The 24,233-nt window shown below is 32.2% G+C and overlaps 1 protein-coding gene across 1 annotated transcript in view; it reads left to right on the top strand.

Moving 5' to 3' along the window:
- The first annotated feature begins 14,394 nt into the window (after positions 1–14,394).
- The window catches only part of LOC127719414 (uncharacterized), a 119,677-nt gene continuing 109,838 nt past the window's right edge, over positions 14,395–24,233 (top strand). Inside the window, exon 1 of the mRNA XM_052225518.1 lies at positions 14,395–14,532. Coding sequence (XP_052081478.1) covers positions 14,466–14,532 — 67 coding nt within the window. The 5' untranslated portion in view covers positions 14,395–14,465. The remainder of the gene's footprint in view (positions 14,533–24,233) is intronic.

Here is a 24,233-nt window from a genome sequence, read left to right on the forward strand (position 1 = left end):
TTAATTTCTTTCTTATTATGAATAATAGGATAACTATATTTAGTATGTGCGTACCTTGCAAGGTCCTCATGCCCGTCAGACAATTTTCATTTGACCTAAATCTCATTTCATGGATCAGTGAACAAGGTTAAGTTTTCGTGGTCACGTCCATATATCAGATACTATAAGCAGTAGGTCTACTATATTTGGTATATGGAATGATTGTAAGGTGTACATGTCCAACTGGTAGGTGTCATCTGACCTTGACCTCATTTTCATGGTTCAGTGGTCAAAGTTAAGTTTTTGAGTTTTGGTCTTTTTTTCTAATACTATATGCAATAGGTCAACTATAAATGGTGTATGGAAATATTTTATGATGTACATGTCAGTCTCACAGGTTTTATTTTGACCTTGACCTCATTTTCACGGTTCATTTCTCAGTGTTAAGTTTTTGTGTTTTGGTCTGTGTTTCTTCAACTATAAGCAATAGATTAACTATATTTGATGTATGGAAGGATTGTAAGGTGTATATGTCTGTCTGGCAGGTATCATCTGAACTTAACCTCATTTTCATGGTTCATTGGTCAATGTTAAGTTTTCATGGTTAAGTTTGTTTCTTAGATACTATAAGCAATAGGTCAACTATATTTAATGCCCAAATTGATTGTAAGGTGTACATGTGTGTCTGGCATGGTTCAATTGACCTTGACCTCATTTTCATGGTTCATTGGTCAATGTTAAGTTTTCTTGTTTAAGACTGTTTCTTAGAAACAATAAGCAATAGGTCAACTATGTTTGGTTTATTGAATGATTGTAAGGTGTACATGTATTTCTCGTTTGGTTTATCTGACCTTGACCTCATTTTCTTGGATCATGTTAAGTTTATGTGTTACTTGTAGTAAAGCTTTGTATTTAGGACTATCAACATAAAATCAATGGTTAGTAAAGGAGGCGAGACGTTTCAGCGTGTGCACTCTTGTTGTGCATAGGCAAAACAAGCACTAAGACCTTGAAACATAACAACAAGGCATGGAAGAACGAATACTTAAATTAAGACACGTATTATTGACAGATCAGGAAATAACACTTGTAATACGAAGCTTTCCTATTCCACCACGGACCCTTAATAAACCGAGAAAGATCCGCCTCCAGTGCTAAATACACGTCTTTAAGGAAATACCGTTAAAAAAGCTAGTTACAGTATTCACGCTTAGTTAAAACTTTCATTTTATGTTTCAATATATGTCGATTTAAATTAAAGAACATCATACTGACATTGTGTTGACTTATAGAAATATATGTCATATCTGTATGTATATAGATGTATTGAAATAAATGTCATATTTTTATGTATATAGACTTATTTGGCACCTTAAATCAATGATAACAGATTGAGTGATTACTTTTGCCGTTTTTTGTTTCTTCTAAGTTGTCTCAATGAAATCAATGACGAAATTCAATATCATTTGCTCTCAGTATATCTATTAGAGCATAATGCCAAACTTAGACAAGGTCTATCCAAAATGATGCACTTTATCAATGAAGTAATTATGAGAGTAATGTGTATGTCAATTATATGCAAATGTTGGAATAGAAAAAAAATTGAGAATGGAAATGGAGAAAATGTCAAAGAGACAACAGCCCGAACAAAGAGCAGACAACAGCCGAAGGCCACCAAAGCTTTTCTTTTAATATTCCATAAGTAAACATATGTCATTTTCTCTCATTAAATTATGTGTGTTTGTATCATTAACTCAATTAGTTTGTTTTATAACTTGTATATGCACAGTGTATATTAGTGCTCTTGTTGCACCTTAGAGTGCATATGTTTGAGTTTGTAAATATTGATTCCACCACTGCATAGAGTGCCATACGATATTTCTCCACACGAGATTTGGTTGTAGAATCTGTTTCTCTAATGATTTTAAACGAAAAGCAGACAAACTCAATAGGTCTTATCCAATGATCTGCAAACAGATGAGATCTTTCTATGTAACCAGGTAACGTCATCAGGCGTGGTCACTTTTTTCGTGACGTCACGATAGAAAATTCATAAGGAAGCAAGAAAATATTTAACGTCATAATTATATTTTGACCAATGAATTACTGAGATCAAACGAACCACACGTTGATTACATAATGCATGGATTTTTCCCATATCAGCCCCTTTATCGTATACTTCCGACAAATTGTTTTTACATGAGGCAAATAGCATGTGTTAACTCTTTTTATGCAGAGTACAAATACAACTTATATTTCGAGACAATGTTTGGTTACATTGTTATGTACTGAAACTCACAATTGTTTTAAATGAAATATTCGGGGTAAAAACCTTCATTTTTAAAATAAAACCCAAACGGAAGCGCATTGTCAACGTCATAAACAAAGCGATATACGGTCAGTGACTGTATATATCACATATGCATATACGGTCAATGCAATATGACTGCTCAAACAGCACAGTTACAACATTAATAAACCGTGCACCCTCTGTCATGTCTTTGTGTGACATATATTAGTTGTTTCCCTTTGGTATCTTTCGCCCCTCTTGTAAACAGACGACACCAGAAATACCGGAAATATCTTGCACGAGAGGCCCCCTGAAGTGGGTTATCAGCCTGGATGTAAATTTATGGCTAATTTAATTTCGCTCCTTACACATATGCAAAAACTATCATATTAATGCTAAGTATATGATAAATAAAAATTATCAACGGGTGAGGAAAAGGATAAATCGACTAGGAATTAGAGAAATATAGATTCTTACATTGATACCAGTGGATTATCTGATTTATCCAATCGAGATAGTTAAATTATCAATTTTAAAGTCCAAGCCTCGGCGGGGACTTTAAAATTTATAATTTAACTATGGAGATTGGATAAATCCGATAATTCACGAGTAACTATGTAAGAATCTGTTTCTCTAATGATTAAAAAATACATTTTCATTTTTTGTTAAACCAAAACCCCCTTCGAGTGCCTTCCACATTTTACAAAGTTGTCAATTTCATTAACATCTGTTAGCATATTTTGAGCTGATAAAGGTTATGACCCTTAAATTCATCCAATCATCTTCTGAGATCACCGGCAACCACACGTTGACTAAATTTTTTTTATACAATGAGTGCAGAAAGGTAAAAATTGTCTAAGAATTAGAGAAATGAAGTTATTTACATCTATTTGTAGTCATTTAAGAACTCCGCGAATGTCAACAGTAAAGAGAACTGTATGTAAATGATCACTTTTAAATATTCTAAGGAACAGAATACTGTTCACTCTTCAATATTCACAACTAATACATGCATGTCTCGGGCGTTTACGGGATTTATAAGGATCACTAAGTATGAATAGACAGTAATATGTTGCATATATATACACAACCTAGACTGCCTTAAAAAGGCAGTCATTAGCTACTAGTACATAAAAATGAATAATCAATGACAATACAGAATTTAGTTTTGTTTTATACAATTTACTCAAGTGGAATATAACAGTTTCCTATTCGGAGTCACTCGGTTTCATTTTTGTCAACATTAGCTCAAATTTATCGCTGATCATTTGAATCCGTATTCATGCTACCTATGATTTCACAGTTGGTTGTGATGTTTTGCGCACGTGCTTAGCATATCCAGTGATTGAAACGAATGTCAGCTAAAAAAGTGAAACTAGGGAAAGCAACAGCAGGTTACATTTTTGAAGTGGTTAAATTTTCATAATTGAAAATATCAAACGTTTTGCTTTCATGATTTTAAAAATCCTTTATATTATGTTGCTGAAACTTTTAATGACAATTCACAAATTAGTGTGTTACTCTCAGATGCAAATATGATACGCGTTTGTGCCAAAACCTGTTATCTTATTTTTTATAATGCATAGAAAATGTATATTATATTGTAAATAGCACTTTACTTATATTGTTAAATTTAGAATATCTATGCGTTTTAATAGTCTCTTATAATTCTGTATATAATGGCCCCGATTTTATTTGGTATTGTATCACAATTTATAATCTTATATTGAACTTCTTGACAGATAAACATTGAATTGAATTCCATAGTTGTCCCACTTCTTTTATTACTTAATATAACATTTTCACCCATAATCATGACAATTATGGTTTCTAATACAAGAATTTCTATATTAGAATTTGTGGGTTGTAACCATTGCCGATTGCTTTGTTGACATTATAAGTTTCAGATTATCCTGGGAAATCACTAGATTGCAATAAATAAATGATTATACCCAAATAATACACTTGTGGATAAGATTTACTGATTGTTTACTTAAAACATTTGGTTTTACATCTTGAATGTTTTAATACGGAAGTCATGTCGTCTAGGGCAACACATTGAATTTAAGTCAAAGTTCTAGTAAGAGTTTCAGATGGACAAATAATTATATCCCTTGTTAATTTCTGATCAAAAATGAATCTGCACGGGAGAACATTTGAAAACGTACGTTATATGTCAAATTACAATTTTATACACTGTTTTAGCCACGTGTTCTTTTACCAATCATTGACTACCAAAACTAATCAGTGAACAGTGAAATATGCCATAATGTTTGACAAGTTAAATTTAAAAAAAAAAATGAACATACATCAAGACTGTTTTGATATTACAGTATATATATATAACATTATCTAGTAAAAATAGGATAATTATATAGATAAAAAAGAAAATAATTTGTTAAAATACAATAAAACAAGCCAACGCTTCACTAGTTAGAATTGATACGATATCAGCAGCTTTTTCATATATATTTTCTAGTTGATCCGATATTATAGGGTTTGTGCTTGTTTTCATTATTTTCAATAGAAGAAAGTATTGAAATAAGTATTATTGATTTCATTTTTTGAAAGTTTATCGGACGCCATCTGTTTTGATGTATATGCAACACAGATACCTGAAGGCTAATAAAAGTGTTAAAATTTGTTTCAGTCCCAATTTCGACTCGTTCTCTTTTTATTCATTAATGACATCACAAAATGCGACTCATTCACTTATTACCGAATTAGCAACATGTTTTAAGCAAGAACTGAATATGATATACCCTTCCGAAAGACACGAGTATACCTCGTTCTTTTTGGTGTGGCAAGTATTGCTTAATCTAAAGTTTTCCTAGAGAAAGTTTGGAATTGTCATTGTCTGTTTATTGTTTTGTTGCTGTTTTATTTTTGAAGGGGTGGCATTGTTTTCTTTGTATTTATTATGTTCTCGATTGTCCACTTGTTATATTCTCTTATATTTTCTTGTAAAATACAAATCATTCGTCCTCAAATTAAAATTAACCAGAAACTGCATGAATGATGCTTTTGAAAGAAATTCTGAAATACCATACATCAGAACAGATCGATTTTCCCTTAGTTTAGTGTTATTTATAGAAAATTTAGTCCCAAATTCATGTCAATCCATTTATTGGCTCTTTAAGATGATATCAATTGATTAGATTGCCAGTTTGTCACACAAACAATAAAGCGAGGATTTTTATGCATAATATACTTTTAAGAAAAACTTGATTAAGACGGGCGACATTTATTACATAAATACATTTCACATCTTTATGACTATGTTGTATAGAAAGTACTTAATTTTGTCAAGATATACTTCATAAGAAGTAGAAAATGCCATGTTTTATCATCCTGGGCATTTTCATCACGTGGAATCTGATTATCCGCATGTAATGGGTCTACAGGGCAATAAAATGTCAAAGCAAAACTCGCGTAGAAATGTCAACTTTTAGAAAGAAGAAGATTCTATATAAAATTGATATATCAAAATATCTTTGCAGTTTGAATGATACAAAATATAATTTGTGATGTAAAGCAGAGTACTATATTATATGGTTAGTGAAAACTGGTGATCATGTAATTTAATGTGGATATAGATTGGCGGTATAGCAATAAGACACCTATGCATCAGTACTAATGTCCGTTTGTTTTTTTTTATTTTTTCATCCTGTTTTTGTTTTAATCGAAGTGATGGTAAAATGATATGTTATGGTATCTTCCCTTAGCAAGTTAACGTTAAGTGTAAGGTAATTTTGAAAGGCTAACATATATCAAGAATTACTAGAAAAAAGCACTTGACATCTTACAGACTTGTGCCATTGGATGATCTATGAATACCTGATAACAAGATCGGATCTACTTACCCTTCCGGAGCACCTGGTATCCCCCTTGTTTTGTTCTAAAGGGTTTCGTGTTGTTCTTGCTTAAGATTGCCAGTTTTAATAGTTTCCAGGTTTTTTGGGTTTTTCTGTTGTTTTTTTTTAATTTTTCAATGCATGTGTTTTTTTTTTATACCTGTGATAGTCATGTCTATCCTTTGTCATGAAAAACGTTTCAATTTCAAAAATTTTAATACTCAAACAAGTTTCAGGGTTATAAAATTCACATGACCGATGGTTTACGATCCGCTATTGTGTAATGCCTTACCATATAGCTATATATATTGCTTATCAACGTATTTTCTAAGTGTAACACGACGGATGTCACATTTGGATCATGATCTGCTAACCGAAGCACTTGGAATCAACTAAGTTTTTTGTGGGGTTCGTGTTGTTCAGTCCTCTGTTTTCAATGCTGTGTTTTGTATACTGCTGTTTGTCTTTTGATCGTTTTTATTTTATTTGCCATGGCATTGTCAGTTTGTTTTCGACTAATGAGTTTGAATGTTCTTTTGGTGGGTTGAAATAATTCATAGATGGATAACAATTTGAAATGGAATGGATCGGAACATGTAACAGACATTTGTAAAATGTTCAGGCGAATTCAAGCTCAAAACATTAATTTGTAAAAATGAAGCTTGTTGACCTAATTATCAGACAAGTACATAAATGATAAGGGAGAGAGAGTACATTTTGTTATGTACAAATGTATAGAGCAAGTACATCTCCTGTAGAATTTCAAATATCGCATCAGTTTACAATTTAAACTGCATTTATGTCGATGAACATTCAGATGAGTAATTTCTAATGTCATTAATATTCACTTACAATGAATTACCAGCTATTATCTAACAATTTATCACCCAATAATGTCTGCAATATTGAACGTAATGAGGACAGAAAAGTTTAACAACAGTAGCACGATGTACAGCAAGAACAGATTTTCATTTTATTTCGCTTTTTTTTTTTGCGCTCGACCCCATCAAATCCTCATTTAGTAAGCATTTTATAATTCATTTATTAAGCTAAGTTTTGTTTTATATTTTTTGTTATTGATTTTCACAAAATTTGGTCACGAGCGTACCTCATGTAGTTAATTACGAAATAAGATTTGTGCACATTAAAAAAATATCATTTGTCTATTTTAACTAACTTACAAATGATCACGTCGATGCATCCGGTCTCGCTCCTTTTTTAGTTCATGCGATTCCATCAATTTTCATCCATGATTTCTATCTACTTAATGGACTTATGAGATGAAATATTACAATTTGAAATTGTAGGTAATAAGACGTACATGTACCATTGTAATATTAACAAAACTAATGTGTATTTTCCTTGAAGTTATTTGTACTTTTCAAAAGGTGACATGTCGTAGTTGAGTCCATGGTCAAGAAATATATTGTAAAAATACATGATCTCAGGGATTTCTGGGTTTAACTACAGTAGTTTGATGTATATTACCAATAAATGTCTCTTACATATCCTGAAATCGTAACTGGTATTAGCAGATGTAATTCGAAAATCACCTACAACCAGTGCACTAAGTTTGTTTTATTCTATTTAGTACGTTTAAGTGTCAAATTGCGACGAAAAAGCCGAATATAAATAAAATAGATAAATGAATGAAAACATCTTTAATGAGTTTAAATAGATTCTACCGTTAAATGACAAATGAATTCATCATGCACTTTTGAGAAGAATATATTTTCTGGTGAAAAAAACAAAACATGCGGTTGTTTCTACATAATTATGTTCAAGTCTGGTACGGATTTCTAATTCAAACTTCAACATGGACGCTATTGTCGCTACTGGTCCCTGTGCAGTACGATGGATGTCGGTTTCGGAACAGGATATATATATTTATGCATCATGAGTATATGACATCATCTTACGTCTGATTGGAGTTCGTTTTGTCCCTCACCTATCTCGACGCTAATGATTTCTCTAGTTCGTGTACTGTCTTGATTACCGTTTTCTTATCCATCCATTAAAAGAACTGGTTTTAGTATTTTCAACCTGTTATTTTCCCAGTTTCTTTCTAATTTGTCATTATCTGCATGGAATTTTAACTTTTAAAATGTTCGTCATAGGATGATCACTTCATTAAGTTTTATATTACACTGTTCTTTTATCGAAGTGGTGTGTAGAACATCCCTTGGAAACTGTACGTTCGCTGATGAAAAAAACAGTGATACATTGACATCAGTAAACGTCGGATCTATTTGGTACACTTTGGAGAAGAACCTGTAATTGATAAGTTGAATGCAATGTAAAGCCAATATGTGAGTTTGTTTATCATACAATATTGTATAGAAAAAACAAGCTTATTACTGTGTACGCCAGACGCGCGTTTCATCTACAAAAGACTCTTCAGTGACGATATAATAAAAGATGTAATAAAAGGCAAAATAAAGTACAAAGTCTTTAGTTTTCTATGTTGTGTTTTGTATACTGTTGTTTGTCTTTTGGTATTTTTTTTTTGCCATGGAGTTGTCAGTTTATTATCGACTTATGAGTTTAGATGCCCCTTTGGTATCTGTCGCCTTCCTTTGGTTAGTTATATATCAAGTCACTAGTAAAGGTAACTATACGATTTTGATTTCTTTATTTATTTTAAGATTTGCAATCATAAACCATTATACCCTACATACTATGACTTCAATATATATTTACGTCTTTTAAGGAATAGTATTACAAGTTATTAAACGAAAAAGTATGATTGATTTGTAATCTGTCGTACTCGTAATGACGAAGTAAAACAATGTTACTTTTTCAAGCTACGAAAGAGATAACATCTCCGTTATGGTTAGCAAAATAATACCAGTTTATTAACTCGAACGTTATTGAAGAAAATGATATAACTTCATGTTTATTACATTTTTTAATATCTTACACGAACATAAATAGTAGGAATTTAATGTTCACCTAATTTTCACTAAAGAAAAAGCAACAGTTATTTGCCGACGTGTCATAAATATGTTGAAAATATGCAAAATGTCAAAACGGAACGAGACCGGGTTCGTCAACGGGGTAAGCATCTCCAACATTTTTTCCCGTTAACTTTTACAAAAATCTTCTCCTCTGAAACTACTAAACCAAATAAAACCAAACTTTACCTAAGTCATACTTAGGGTATCTAGTTTACAAAATGTATCCGATGACCCTGCCCATTAACCAAGATGGCCGCCATGGCTAAAAATATAACATTGGGATAAAATGCAGTTTTTGACTTATATCTCTTATTCTAAAGCATTTAGAGCAAATCTGACATGATTAAAAATGTTCATCAGGTCAAGATCTCTCTGCCTTGAAATTTTCAGACGCGTCAGACAACCCGTTGATGGATTGTTTCCCCTGAATTGGTAATTTTTAAGGAAATGTTGCAGTTTTTGGTTATTATCTTGAATATTATAATAGATAGAGATAAACTGTAACAGCAAAAATGTTCAGCAAAGTAAGCTCAACAAATAAGTCAAATGATCAAAATTGTCAATTAACCCCTTCAGGAGGTTTTGCCCTTTAAAGTCAATTTTTCACAATTTTTCTTAAATGTTTGTAATCTTTTTGTAAAATCGTCTCCACTGAATCTACTGCGCCAAATAGAATTAAACCAAGCCACAATTTTCAAAAAGGTATCTTGATTGAAAAATGTATCCGATGAACCTGTTATCCTACCAACAAAGCCGCCATAGCTAAAATAGAACATAGGGGTTTACTATAGGATCAATGGTGAAATTGTAAAAAAACAATTTCAAATGGTCACATATTGAAAACTAATTTAAATAATGATAAGGAGTCTTCAGTAACTATTGTAAGACTGCAATGGAATGATCTGCTTTAAATTTAACTACTGGGCCGAATTAAACCAAACTTGGCCTCAATCATTATTAGGGTATCTAATACTATTTATTATGATTTTGATTTTTTTTTAAATGATTACAGTAGATACAGGTGAGCGTAACAGGCTCTTGAGAGCCTTCAGTTATGCATTGATCGCCAGCTTTACGAATCCTGATTCTATAAAAAAAAAATGTCAGGATAAGGAATAGGAAACTGGTAGATTTGTACTAACATGAGCAACACGACGGGTGCCATATCTGAAACAGGATCTGCTTACCCTTCCGGAGCACCCGAGATCACCCAATGTTTTGGAAGGATTTGTGCTGCTCAGTATTTAGTTTTCTATGTTGTGTTTTGTGTACTGTTGTTTGTCTGTTTGTCTTTTTGTCTTTTTTAGCCCTGGTAAGCATCTCTAACTTCATTTTTATGCAATGACCACTAGCTATGCGAGTCCAGATTCTCAGTGTTCATTTACCAATGGTCATTAGGTTCTTGCTACATTAATGTGATTATACCACATTTTGATACTAGTATAACAAATTAAGTTATGAATTCTGAATTTTAAAGACGAAATTTATCATTTGAATTTTGCCAGTACCACAACACTGTTTACTGGACTTGTGATATTTTCTGACCGTTCACTTGACTTGTGGTATATTCTCTCTATTTACTGGACTTGTGATATTTCCTGACCGTTCACTTGACTTGTGGTATATTCTCTCTATTTACTGGGCTTGTGATATTTAGGCACGGGTTGTGTTCATATATTTTTAATTTTTCTGTTTGTTTATAGTATAAAATAAGTCTTACTGTTTATTAACAAAGTGACAATTTTATAAGATGGAAATCACAATGAATGTGAAGGAAAACACATTGGTAATAGATAGAACAGATTTACATAAACGAAACACGCCGTAATGTGTTATCTTGGACGTTTCCAGATATGAATTGTTTTGTTTTTAAATATTTATAGAAAGAATATCTCAATAAGATGGAAATGTTACCTGAAAATACCTCCAGCATCTTATTCTGACCTTTTTTTCTTTGACAGCAAAGTATTCAGTAAAGTAAGAATTTGCTAGAAAATATTAAATTACATAGGCGTTTTTCCGGTCGTGATTATGGTAAAATAACAAATTATAAATCTAGGAGAATGAGCAAGTAAACATAAAAATAAAAAGTATAAACACACACTAGCTTTATTTAATACCATGTCAATAATTTTCTTCATACATATAAAACTGGTAATCATCTACAATGTGATATTATAACGTCTATATACAGTTAGATAGTATTTCAAAAGTTGATTGCTCCCTTGGTGTCGTCTTATTTTCTTCTTCCATCATTTAAAATGAAACCTCAAACCGTCGTCTGTAGTAATAAGACTCCATTTGATGCTCTTAAATCATTGGTATTAATTCATGAAAAAATCGTGGTTGTTTATAATAAAATTTATCTGATGGCGATTTTTGATAAATAATAGAATATTTACTCACGTATTAGATTAAAGTTACTTTAGGGTTAAAAGGTTGTTCGTAAAGTTATATCATGCAAAACGTAAATGTAAGTAATTACTTGTTGACCTGTTTTGTTGTTTTTAAATATACCTACCATGAAAGACTTAATGAATTAGTTTGCAAACAAAGCAAACCTTACAATAGAAAATTTTCAACGCATCGTTTCTAGAATGGAATAAAAGCGAATATCCTGTATTGTTTCATGACACAGAATCGCCTAACTCCTTTGTCAAATTCTAAAACAAACGAACGTCACTTGTATTGCTGTTATTAAACGCCCTCGTCGAAATCTAAAGCAAACAAACGTCACTTGTATTGCTGTTATTAATTTTATAGTGAACGTAAGGTCTAAAGACTATACAGAAATCAACACCACTATACATGTCAAAATGGACCCGGCCACTGGTTCGAGCTAACAAGCAAAAACTCATGAATGTTGTTAATTTACTTCCGATCATCTTATTTGCTTATCTTATTTTTGAACTTGGTGGATTTTTACTCCATTCACTTCGTGCGATTGGTAATTTTTGTCCGAACATGTATTGATATTATTAATGTTTGTTTTTGTCATATTGAAACACTATATAAAATTATTTCTTATTTCAAAATAATCAATTTCAATGTTTTAGGGTAATCAAGTGAGCCTTTTTTTATAATATGCGGTCGCTGGGGGTTTAGTGACATAATCTAAATACTAGATTGCGCCACGGTTTAAAAATAAAGGGATGAAATATGAATGTGAATGAAACAATTATTCACTAGAAACTCTACTGAGTAGAGACCAAACAAAAAACAAACTGAAGGTAACCAAACAGCCTTCAAAAATTAAACAACATATACCGTATAGTCAACTGTAATGCCCGACATAACAACATATGAAACAATGCAAACGAGAAAACAAAATGCCTGATTTATGACAAACTATAAAGAAAAGTGACAGACAATAACCAACTATAACCACTGAATTACATACTTCTGACTTGGGATAGGCACATAAGTAATAACAGGTTAATACATGTATGGGACCGTTCAAACCCCTCTAACCTGGCTAGGTGGTGTAACATGTTCAAATCAGTTTGAAATGACTTGACTCATCATACTGGCACGAAACAAAAACCACATAGTTAACATAAAGACAAAATATAAAACTTATAAAACATGAAAATGTTACTAAAGGAGAAGCAAGGCAGATTTTTTTTCAAAGATGGGATAAACAGGGTGGTATATGTAGAACTAGACCAATCATTAGTATAGACAATAATTAGAAATCAATGAGATAGCAACATTATTACTGTTTGAAATATTTCTCGTATTTCTATTCCTGTATTATAACACGCGAACCATAACCAACTTAACTTAACCTTTTAATAATGATACATGTAAAGTATGGTAAAAATGAGGCAATCGTTGTTTACCGATGTTAACATTTCATAAAAGTCTTCACACATATACAAATCAAGCTAAAAACAAAACCGGGGGAACCGCATAAACTACAGAAAGAGCGAGACCAGATGCGTCAACAGGGTAATTGTCTCCTGTTATGCATACGAATCCACATTCAGTTGAAATGTCAGAATCGGTAAAGGACACAATCGATAAATTCACAGATCAGGCGACTAATCTAATACCTAAACATCCATAACCACTGCGAAAACATGTTACTGTGCGTAGTGACACAGAGACATATATATATCGGTTAATCAATTTCGTATCGGTCAGCTAATGGTTATTACATTAACAGAACCAATTGTATTGTACCAGATTGTAAAAAGTTCTTTTTTTCATTATGTATGGTACCGTTATAAATCTTCGTGCACTTTTGGAGCACATGAGATCACCCTAATATTTTGGTGGAGTTCGACCAACAGTATTGCACCAGATTGTAAGAATTTCTTTTTTTTTTGCATTATGTATGGTACCGTTATGAATCTTCCTGCACTTTCGGAGCACATGAGATCATCTTAGTATTTGGTGGTGTTAATCAGTATGTTTTGTGTGTTGTGTTTTGTAAAGTATTGTTTTTCTTTTGGTCTTTTTTTTTCGTTTTTTGCCATGGTGTTGTCAGTTTATTTTCGAATTATGAATGTGAATGTCCTTTTGCTATCTTTCGCATCTCCTTTATAGTTTCATGTTGAAATATGATATCAAATGACAATTTAAGAATAATAAGATGTGAAATGAATACCTATGAGACAACAATGCTGGAATATTGTATTGAAATTATGACGTTTTTGATTCCTTTAAGTCAGTAAAGCTAACGATAATATCGATGCTGGTTTATAATTTCGCTTTGCTTCTGTGATGAAATTACCACCTTGTATTTTAAGATTCTCGTACATCAAAGAATAAAAATTATGTTCTTTCATAAGCTGTGATTACTGATTTTACATCTGAACCAAGAAATTGAAGTCAAGAAAATAAAAATGGATCTGTAAAACTGCAGTAAATATATGCATGCAGCTGCACGCTTAAGTTACATAGTTATACGTGCTGAGTTTTAAAATGTACAGCAATTGTCAGATTTTTAGATATTCATCGAAAAATTAACATGAATGGCAAATATTGTCAAAGCTTTGCCAACAAAATGTAGTATTTGAATTGATAGCCAAACAATATATCTGAAAACTGATGTTTAAAGTTGAATGCGACGGTCGTTTATCTCTTGCCTGTTCTTGTAACGTGTGATTACAATATATTCATGACAATTTAGTTCAATTAAGGATATTAAAAGTGATGAGCGATAAAGGATGTGAAAACTTGTAACCACGCATGCACAGATAAACCATCAAACTGAGAGATAAAAGATTGATTAAATAAATCCAAGGTAGTCCATCTGCTGGGAAATACGATCACATAGAAATGGATTTATAGACAAATTGCTTTTTATGTGTTAAATACAGAATTCCGCAGGTAAATAAATGCGCAACTTGTATTAGTGTTGGATTTTAGATAAGAGTCATGACGAAATTTAGTGTTCAAGTAATAATTTTGGTTTGGATTATTTTTCTGCTTATAGAAATAGAAGGTAAGTGCCTTTTTATTATTAGATTGAAAGTTTGTTCAATAAATTCATATTCATATCCGTTCTTGCTAACCTTGCAAAGGAGTGCAAAGGTTAAGACTAAATATGTTGCCAGTCAAAGATTTTAAAACAAACAGATTTTTTAAAAAAAAATGGATGTTTGACCTTTTACGATATAACAGTAAACGAAAAAACAGTATTTATTGTTAGTGTTTTTCGGCTATTGTACATGAATAATTAGGTTCTTATACCTTATTGTATGTTAAACTTATGATTTATTCATAAAGTGTTGTTTCGGGTTAATAAAAATTTGGGCGGATCAATTTTGACATGAAAAAGAGGTTGTTACAGAGTAGTAGAAAGTGGTTAACGCAATCTTATCCAAATGACAAATTCAACATTAGCCACAGCATATAGCCATATAGTTGCCTGTTTAAATTTTAGGATGCAAATCTGTTCACCTTTGATGGTAATGGACATTGCTCCTTTCTTTAAGTTGACATGAATTATCATTGATATGGTCATTCTATAAAATTAACTGTTTATAAAACTTGGAATTTTTCGAAATACTAAGGATTTTGTACCCCGGGAAAAGATTACCTTAGCTGTATTTGACAAACCTTTCGGAATTTTGGGTCCTCAATTCTCCTTCAACTTTTTACTTTATTTGGCTCTTTTACCTGTTTTGGTTGGAGCGTCACTGATGTGTTTTTTTTTTGTAGACGAAACACGTGTCTAGCGTATAAAATTTACATCCTGGTAGCTATGATGAGTTTATTTCTATCATAACCTTGTGTAGCTGCTTGCGTTCATGTTACATTTACTGTAATCGAACTTTTTAATTACTTATATCTCAGCATATCTCATTGTAAATCTATTTATGAAATATGATAAGATCGTCCATAAATCATTTTATGCTCAATCTATATTCCAATTATGCATAATTGTGATAAAACTGAAGAAACGTTTGAAAAGGTAAAAACTCAAGAAAAAGATAACAAAATAATAAAGTAATAATCTGTGACTGCAGTGAGATTTTGATATGACATAATATGTATTATGATGTCATTGATCGTTCCCGAAATAGGTCATCCGTCATAGATCTATAATATACGCGTTTTATCAACATAACCACAGTCTGTTGAATAAGGCAATACAAATCAAAACAATACGTGTCAAATTATTTTATGACAATTCTATGCATTTTCAATGCCTATACATTCTAGATAAAACGCGTACAACTTGCTTTAATGTTTTCCGACAATGCAATATAACGTTTATATAGTTAATGTAACAATAGTAAATACATACAAAATCAACATTAAAAGTTAACCGTGATATGGCCGCGGACAGTTAGCATTTTACAGTGACGTAGAACGCACAGATGAATATGTGACGGCATATATCATCTGACGTAACTCCTAGTTACAATGATAAAATTTCATTTATCAAATATTTTTCTAAGGCTTGTTTGAGAATTAAATTACCCGAGAAAACCAGTTCAATGTATTCTGACATTTTGTGATTTACAATTGTTATTATCAAACAAATTGACCTAAAATTAAATGCCCTGCTTTACATGATTCGTTTGCACCGAATAATGTGATTTGTCATATTTTCTTTTGAGGTAATGGATATTTATAAAATCTATATCGATTTAACCACAAACTAAGAAAATGTTATTGTTTTGAAATTACTCAGAGACGAAATTACAGATTTTTCTGGAGATAGTCAAACGTTGAAGCCAGACTGTTAAGACATGGAGTGTTTCTTTTCAAACTTAATACTTATCTTTTTGTAATCATGAAAACCTCTTTCAGTTCAATACATTCCTAATAGGTTTTATTATGAGCATGCAATAATGCGACATTCTACAAAATATGTACATTAATAGTTTGAAGATTATACTCCAAGGAACAATGCATGTTCAGTATTGATGTAATGGTGCAATCTGAAGAAGCTACAAAGCAGAAAAAAAGTAATTATAAAGCAATTTTGTTTATTCATTACGTGGAAATTTCTTGACACCTGATTTAATGCTAAGTAAAACTCAATTTGTTTGAGACCTTCCAAGATGGAAAATCAGACTTGTCTTTTAGATTTAATGAACGTTTTACTCATCCGGAATCCGGTCAGGTAATTTCCTCTTTATAAAAATAAGGAAATCAGGTATGGTTGCCAATGAGACAACTGTCCACCAAAGATCAAATAAAGTTGATGAAAGCCATTAAAGGGAACCGTACGGCCTTCAACAATGAGAAAAACATATACCGTATAACCGGCTATAAAAGGCCCCGACATGAAAAAATATGAAACAATTCAATTGAGAAAACCAACGACCTAATGTAAAACAAAACAATTTACGAAAAACAAATATGACAGCCATGAACCAACGACAACCACTGAACTACAGGCTCCTGACTTGGGAAAGACACGTACATAATGTGGCGGGGTTAAACATGTTTGTGAACGCTCAACCATCCCCTAACCTGGGACAGTGGTGTAACAACATAAGAACAACTATAAAAAATAAGTTGAAAATGACTTAACTCATCTTTGTTTGTTTATCCAAATAAGATTTACGAGTTGCTAACAGCGGTAAAAGGTTTTTTTTAAATCTATGAAAACATGCATTAGTTTAGAATCACATTACAAACCCTCCGTTATAATATGAGCACAAAGGATGTCTAATTTGTTTGAGAAAGTCAGAGATTGTGGATGCTTTATTCTCTCTTCGTGACAAATATTTCGTAATCTAATCACATGGAATTAAATTTTACCACTTGAAACCCTTGATTCAATAGTTTCCTTTTTAAGCAGCAACCCTTTTTACTGAAATCATGATACATTGTGGAAAATGTAAGCACTGGCATATCGTATCAATTTGAAGATATATAATCTGCTGGTTATTCAATTCTTCACAATTGTTTTTAACTGTCTGGCTTATCACTCTTTATGTTGGTGTTCAAAGTATAAAGAGTTTATTTATCTTTAATATAAAAGGGTTTTTCCCCTTTTTTGTGTGTGTTAGTTAATAAAACAGCAGATATGTATTGGTTTTTGGTTTGAAAGGAAATGAAATCATATGATTAAAGTAATTGCAGAGTCGTCAAATGAATAGGTAAGTACAACAAAAATAGTTGTCAGATTACAGAGTCATTATTATGTCAATGTAGGTGAAATCAGGAACTTAAGTCATATAATTAAACCTGTAAGACCAAATTAACAATGATCTGTAGTATTAATGCGACAGTGCTATATATCATAGAAATTACTAGCCTTGATCTGTATAACAACCTAAATATGTTCTTTTTAGCTATTGGGAATTGACGATAACAGTGCATTGTATGCAAATGTACTTTTGTTCAAAAGCAAAGAATAAAACATCCAATTGCTTTTGATGTTTGAATTGGTATCAATGTATAACCTTGAGGAATATCATTGCCGCTGACTCGTCGATTATCAATGTTGGAAATGCTTCTAATTATTTCATAAAATGTCACATTTGTTCCAATATATATGAATATATTGTCAGCTGTATAAGTATAAACATGATTTAGTGTGGAGAAGGTTAACCTTATCCAATATATTAATCTTTTATTAATTAAGCTGTCAATAGATACATGTACTGAATGTATTTCTCTGTGTGTATCACGAATATTATATCTAAACACTCATCAAACAAACCAGGCATTTAAATGCTATAATTTTTATTCGAATTCTAATTTACACCGCTGCCTCTTTTTACACAGTGATATTATGGTAAATACAAAATGATGACTTTCAATAATTACGAATTACGAATTCATGTTGGGATCAAACATGACATATGCTGAACATATAGTTTGCATTAAATGACCTCATACGATAATTGTAAATTAGCTGAATCCAAACTGGATAACACCATACATGGATTATTTAATACATGCACTAGTAAATGAGGTTAACACTGATACGGTCTTTTTGATATACACGAAATTTATTTTTGTCCATAAAAGGTCGTTTTGAATTGGCGTATAATTGCAAAAATATTAAATGCCATCAGTGCAAGGCCTGTATTGGTAGTTAATGTCGTTAAACATTCCCTTATTGTCATGGCACGTTCAACATATATCAATTGTATACTAGTTTCAAATTGGTATATACAAAGAGGCGGAAGATAACAAAGTCGAAAACGAACTAACGATGCCAGGGAAAAAACGAGTAACGTCCAAACAACAAATTACAGTCTAAAAAAAAAAAAAAAACAGAGAAAGACTGAGCAAAATGAATCTTACCAAAAACATTGTTTGATATTAGATATTCCTGTCGGAAACAGATCCTGCTTAACATGTGGCATCTGTACAAACCTAAAAAAACAATTATATTGGGTAGGTTACTTCGAGAAAAAAAGGACAAAACAGTGGTTATGACAATAAGAACATATCCGTCGTCAACTGTGACAATGATTAATCGGATTAATGTTGGCGTTGTAATTTTGTGTTACCACGTGCACCATTGGCTTAATGGTACTGCCGGTAGACTAATAGACCTCGGATGTATCACAGCCCTGTCATTTAGTATCAAAGTGCTAGTGGATTTCCAGAATGGTCAGTTTGGGAAGCGTCATAGAAGAGTTTTTTTAAACGATTGTCAAGGGTTCTATGCTGGTTTGGTGTCTTTTGTTTTACATTATGTCTCGTTTCTTCTCTCTTAAATACGTAGTATTGGCTAAAACATTTCATTTCGAGTACAATATATATTTGAATTAGATTAATATGTTATTAAAACTTCATCTGCTGGTAATATGTTCAAACAAAATGCAGCTTGTTCGAGACGAACTAACAAGGCAATGAGCAGTTTAAACTTTGAATTTTTCGAAAAACTAAGGATTTTCTTATCCAAGGAATAGATTACCTTAGCCGTATTTGGCACAACTTTTTGGAATTTTGGGTCCTCAATGCTCTTCAACTTTGTACTTGTTTGGCTTTATAAATATTGTGATCTGAGCGTCACTGATGAGTCTTATTAAGACGAAACGCGCGTCTGGCGTATTAAATTATAATCCTGGTACCTTTGATAACCAATTATTAAAAAAAAAAAAACGCAAAGCAGTGAATGTGTAATCTGCAACCTAATGGTCTATAGTGATATCATCCAAACGATAAGTATATGGTCTTGATAGTTAAAGGTTGAGGTGTGTGTGGACGTAAAACCCAGCGACATTTCGTGCCTGCACCAAATCCGACAATCTGGTCAACCTGTTTTTGGTTGTCTTATAAAAATAAGGAGATGTGGTATAATTGCCAATGAGACAACTATCCATCAAAGTTCGAATGAAGTGGATGTAAGCAATGATAAGAAACCTTATGGCCTTCAACGATGAGCAAAACCCATACCGTAAAGTCGGCTATAAAAGGCCCCGACATGTAAAATTTGAAACAATTCAATTGAGAAAACTAACAGCATAATTTATAACAAAACTACTTACGAAAAACAAATATGACATAATCCAACGCCAACCACTGAACTACAGGTCAGGCACATAAAGAATGTGTCGGGGTTAAATATGTTTGTGAGCGCTCAACACTCCCCTTAACATGGTACAGCACAAAATAAGAAGAAACTATAAAAGTCAGTTGAAAGTGGCTTAATTCATCAGATCGATACAAAGCAGATAAACATCCAACAAAAACACAAACCGGACGTGGCAGGGTATTTATACATCCCTAACAACAACAAAAAAGACACAAAGTACAAATCTGAGAGTACTCTCTGTTACTGACAGCTAGTTCGATGCCTATAACAACTATTAAAAGAAATCATGTATCTAAGACTGGTATGTCTATTTGTTTTGGAAGAATCTTTGTTAATGGTTTGAGCGGTCTGTTGTATTGTCCAATATGGTTTTCAAGTCCTGTTATATCATTTGAAAATAACAAAATTAAGAAAAACAACATTTTATAAAATTCATGGCTGACTTTGCCCGAGGGAGTTGGAACCTTGGTTTCTTAATAATTTCTAAATAGACAAGCGGACAATTTAGGAAAGTATATTTTAAAGCATTTCAGTACCGAAGCACTGACAACTGAGCTGACCCTCGGGGACTAATCGTCAACCAGCTGAGGTATCTACCTAGTGCTATAAATAATGAACGTAACACTTTATAATATTAATGCTTTCGACGCGCTTTTCTAGATTAACCTTCATCATGAGCGCTCAAAGTCACATAATTGAAAGTACCGAAACACGCGAAGAGCAATATGACTAAAGATGGCCCAAAACTAATAGCCAATCCATCTAAGGTCAAATTTGCTGAGGGAATTAAAATATCATTAACGAAAAGTTTTCATACGGTATATAATTTAAATTTTAGAGATTTTATGATATGTTATTCATATATTAACTAAAACAAAAAGAAAAACTGACTTTTTAAGATATATATATAACAAAATACGTAAAGTGAACAATCCAAATCTTTTTAAGTGCAACGTTATCAAGTCAGGAATATGACAGTTGTTTTCCATTTGTTTGATGTGTTTGAGCTTTTGATTTTGTCATTTGACAAGGGACTTTCCGTTTTGAATTTTCCTTGGTGTTCGGTATTTTTGTTATTTTACTATATACCATGCATGTTTTCATTGCTTTAGTCGGAAGTAATTATGAGAGTGATGAAAAGCCGTGAAAATGCGGTAATTTTATAAATATCAATACACAAAGTATGTTTTGCCTCCTTTTCAGGACTCTAATGGATGTAATCAAGTACAAACCCCCTGTGTTGTGTCATCTGTTAGGCCAGGCCTTATCAATTATGCAAGAACCGTTACCCTAGACCTTCTTGATGCATATATAATCAGAACTTTAATTTCACTTCAGTATTCGAATTGAGTTTATTTCATTTGTCTTATGCACTCTATCTTAATCTCAAGATTTTTAATGATAAATTAGTAGAATTATACTCTTTGTATAATTGGTACGAATTTTTATTTAGAGTTGGTGAGGCACGGAAGGGATTATTGTCATAATAGAACTATTCAAAATCCTCTCAAATTTTAATGTTATCGACAAAAAATTCATTGATTGATCAATAATCTTATCATATAAGGATAAGAAGATGTGGTATGATTGGTAATGAGACAATTTTCCATTAGAGACCAAATTAGGTAGATGTTAGCAACTATAGGCCAAAATACGGTCTTCAACAATGAGGAAAATCCATACCACATAGCAATTCAAGAAGTAAAAACACCCGGACATGACAAATGTAATACAATTCAAACCGGGAAAAAAAACGTATAAAAAAAAGGGGTAGTCCATAAAAACTGATAAAAATCACACGTTTATCAAGCAACGGATCGAGCGGGAAACAGCTGTCATATTCCTGACTTGGTACAGGTATTATCCGAAGAAAATTGTGGGTTGCACCTGGCTTTAGCTAGCTAAACCTCCAATATCCGTTGTATTGACAAAATTGGATGGACAACCCAAACTGATATAATAGGTTACTGTGACAGTAATTGGGATCCAGCAGCCAAAACTGTGTAAACATACAGCAAAGACATACAACATAATTTACTAAAAATAGTATTGTTCTGTAAAGTGTACAGTTTATTAGGCCTCTCAGCTGACAACGTCGGTTTACAGTGATTTTTTCTCCAGCAAAATCTTATATTCTGCACTTATCTTATAGAGTGAATTACAACATTGCTCTAATCATGAAATGACTTCTACTACACAATCACATTCTTATTGAGTTCTTAGCGTCTCTCAAAAGTATAATTGTGAATTCATATGAAACATTAGTCCGTTGAGTACATTTAGGGAAGTCGTTTACAACTTTGTTACCAATCCAAATGCATTGAAGCCTTTAAACTCGTCTACCGATGACAACTTTCCGTATATATATCGTAGTCTTAACAAATCTCGCTTGAACTTCGATACGAACATTTTTTTCGTATTCGTCAAAGTTGTCGGTTAACCACGGTTCCATGTCGTTATCTTATTCAATAGAAATATGTACGCCTGTGCATTAATAGTGTCAGTCCAGGGTTTTGTGAATATTTATCAGGTTTTCAAATAAATATTTGTCGGACCAGTAAAAATTCAACTTCGTGATAAAAAGTAAATCATCAATAAAAGAACGTAAAAATAGATTTACACCAAATTACCTTTCATTCATATTTTATATACAAAATAATACTATATTCTTTAAAGAAATGGTCAACCAATTTTTTTTTGACACTTGTAGATACTGCCACTTAAATAGAAGTATTTTTAGAAACAAAGCTGTTCTTCCTCATATCATACCATCTTTTATATAAGATATAACCGTGATGGTGTTATGTTACTATCATAATATGGTAAATGCATAATAAACGATACATTTCAATAATTTAGAAGGGAGTTCTCTCAGGAATCCGTCCTTATTTTAAGATAAAGCATAATATCTTTAAAAGCATAATATCCAGTTACATTTGATGACCTCATTATTTAAATATGGATATAATAGACCAGGCGACAAAGTCAGAAGAAAAAAAAGTACATAAATTGGTGATAATACACATCACAGGAAAAGCTATCATGAAATAAGGTTTCACACATTGTTCTATAAACAACATCCATTGTATCTGATTAGTTCATTTAGATCTCATTAAATGATAATCGGGTAAAATGGGATACCACGAGGCTGGCAATGTGCTACTATTGAAATACATATCTCAAATTAAGACACAGTTCAAGGATTTGTATCATAGAATGATATCTAACAGTAAACATGATGTTGACAATATCGTTTTTGATTAAAATATACTAATGATATTAGTTTACCGATATTCAAATATCCATTGGAAAGATACAAATCAGGGTAAATAAAAACAAAAACCTGGAGGAATCGCATGAACTCCATAAAAAATCCGGGTGTGTCGGCAGGATACGAGTATCCTGCCATGCATACATTACCCGTCATGCGGATCCAAACTCAGTCAAAATTTCACATCCGAAAAAGGACATAATCGGTAAAATTATAGATCAAACGACCTATACTGGTATCTAAGACATCAAAAATATGTCGGTAATGGGTTGAGACCCCGACAAATTGTATCGGTCTGTCAATAAGTTCGTAATGGTGACTGTAAAACTCGTACAGTACCGATGTCAGTCTATTGTCCTCATTACTCAGTTGGAGCACTTTTTGTTTAAGGAGAAGACCCCTATTAATGAAGTCCGTGTGAAAATGTACGAGCGTTACGTATTAATTTAGATATGTATATGTCATACGATATGACAGAGGGTAAGTTACTGAAAACAACCAAATGAGATGTCTACTTCATATGATAAAGACGTCATAACAGCTTATTACATTTCCTTTATAAACATTTACCCAATACAAAGCTTCAGAATCAAGTGTATTGTGGATTATTTTTTAAAAAGCGTACAGCAAAGTGTTGCGATTTCTTATCCTTTTTCTTCCAGGTAAGGAATCGGATTCAAAACTTAATGTGAGTGGTTCCGCGCATGTTATGTTATCAACATAAATAGCATTAACGATACCAATTTTACTGATCAACAGGTTTGTAACCAATTGCTGATTTTAGGCTACGAACAATGGTATTTTACACAACCTTTAAGATTCTAAAACGAACAATGGCAGTCGGTAACCATGTTTTTCATTAATTGGGTGGCCGAGTTTTTTTATTAGTTCATTTTCTGTATCACTAGCCTGTCAA

The sequence above is a fragment of the Mytilus californianus genome, unplaced genomic scaffold (assembly GCF_021869535.1).
Source record: "Mytilus californianus isolate M0D057914Y unplaced genomic scaffold, xbMytCali1.0.p SCAF_11, whole genome shotgun sequence".
Taxonomy (NCBI): domain Eukaryota; kingdom Metazoa; phylum Mollusca; class Bivalvia; order Mytilida; family Mytilidae; genus Mytilus; species Mytilus californianus.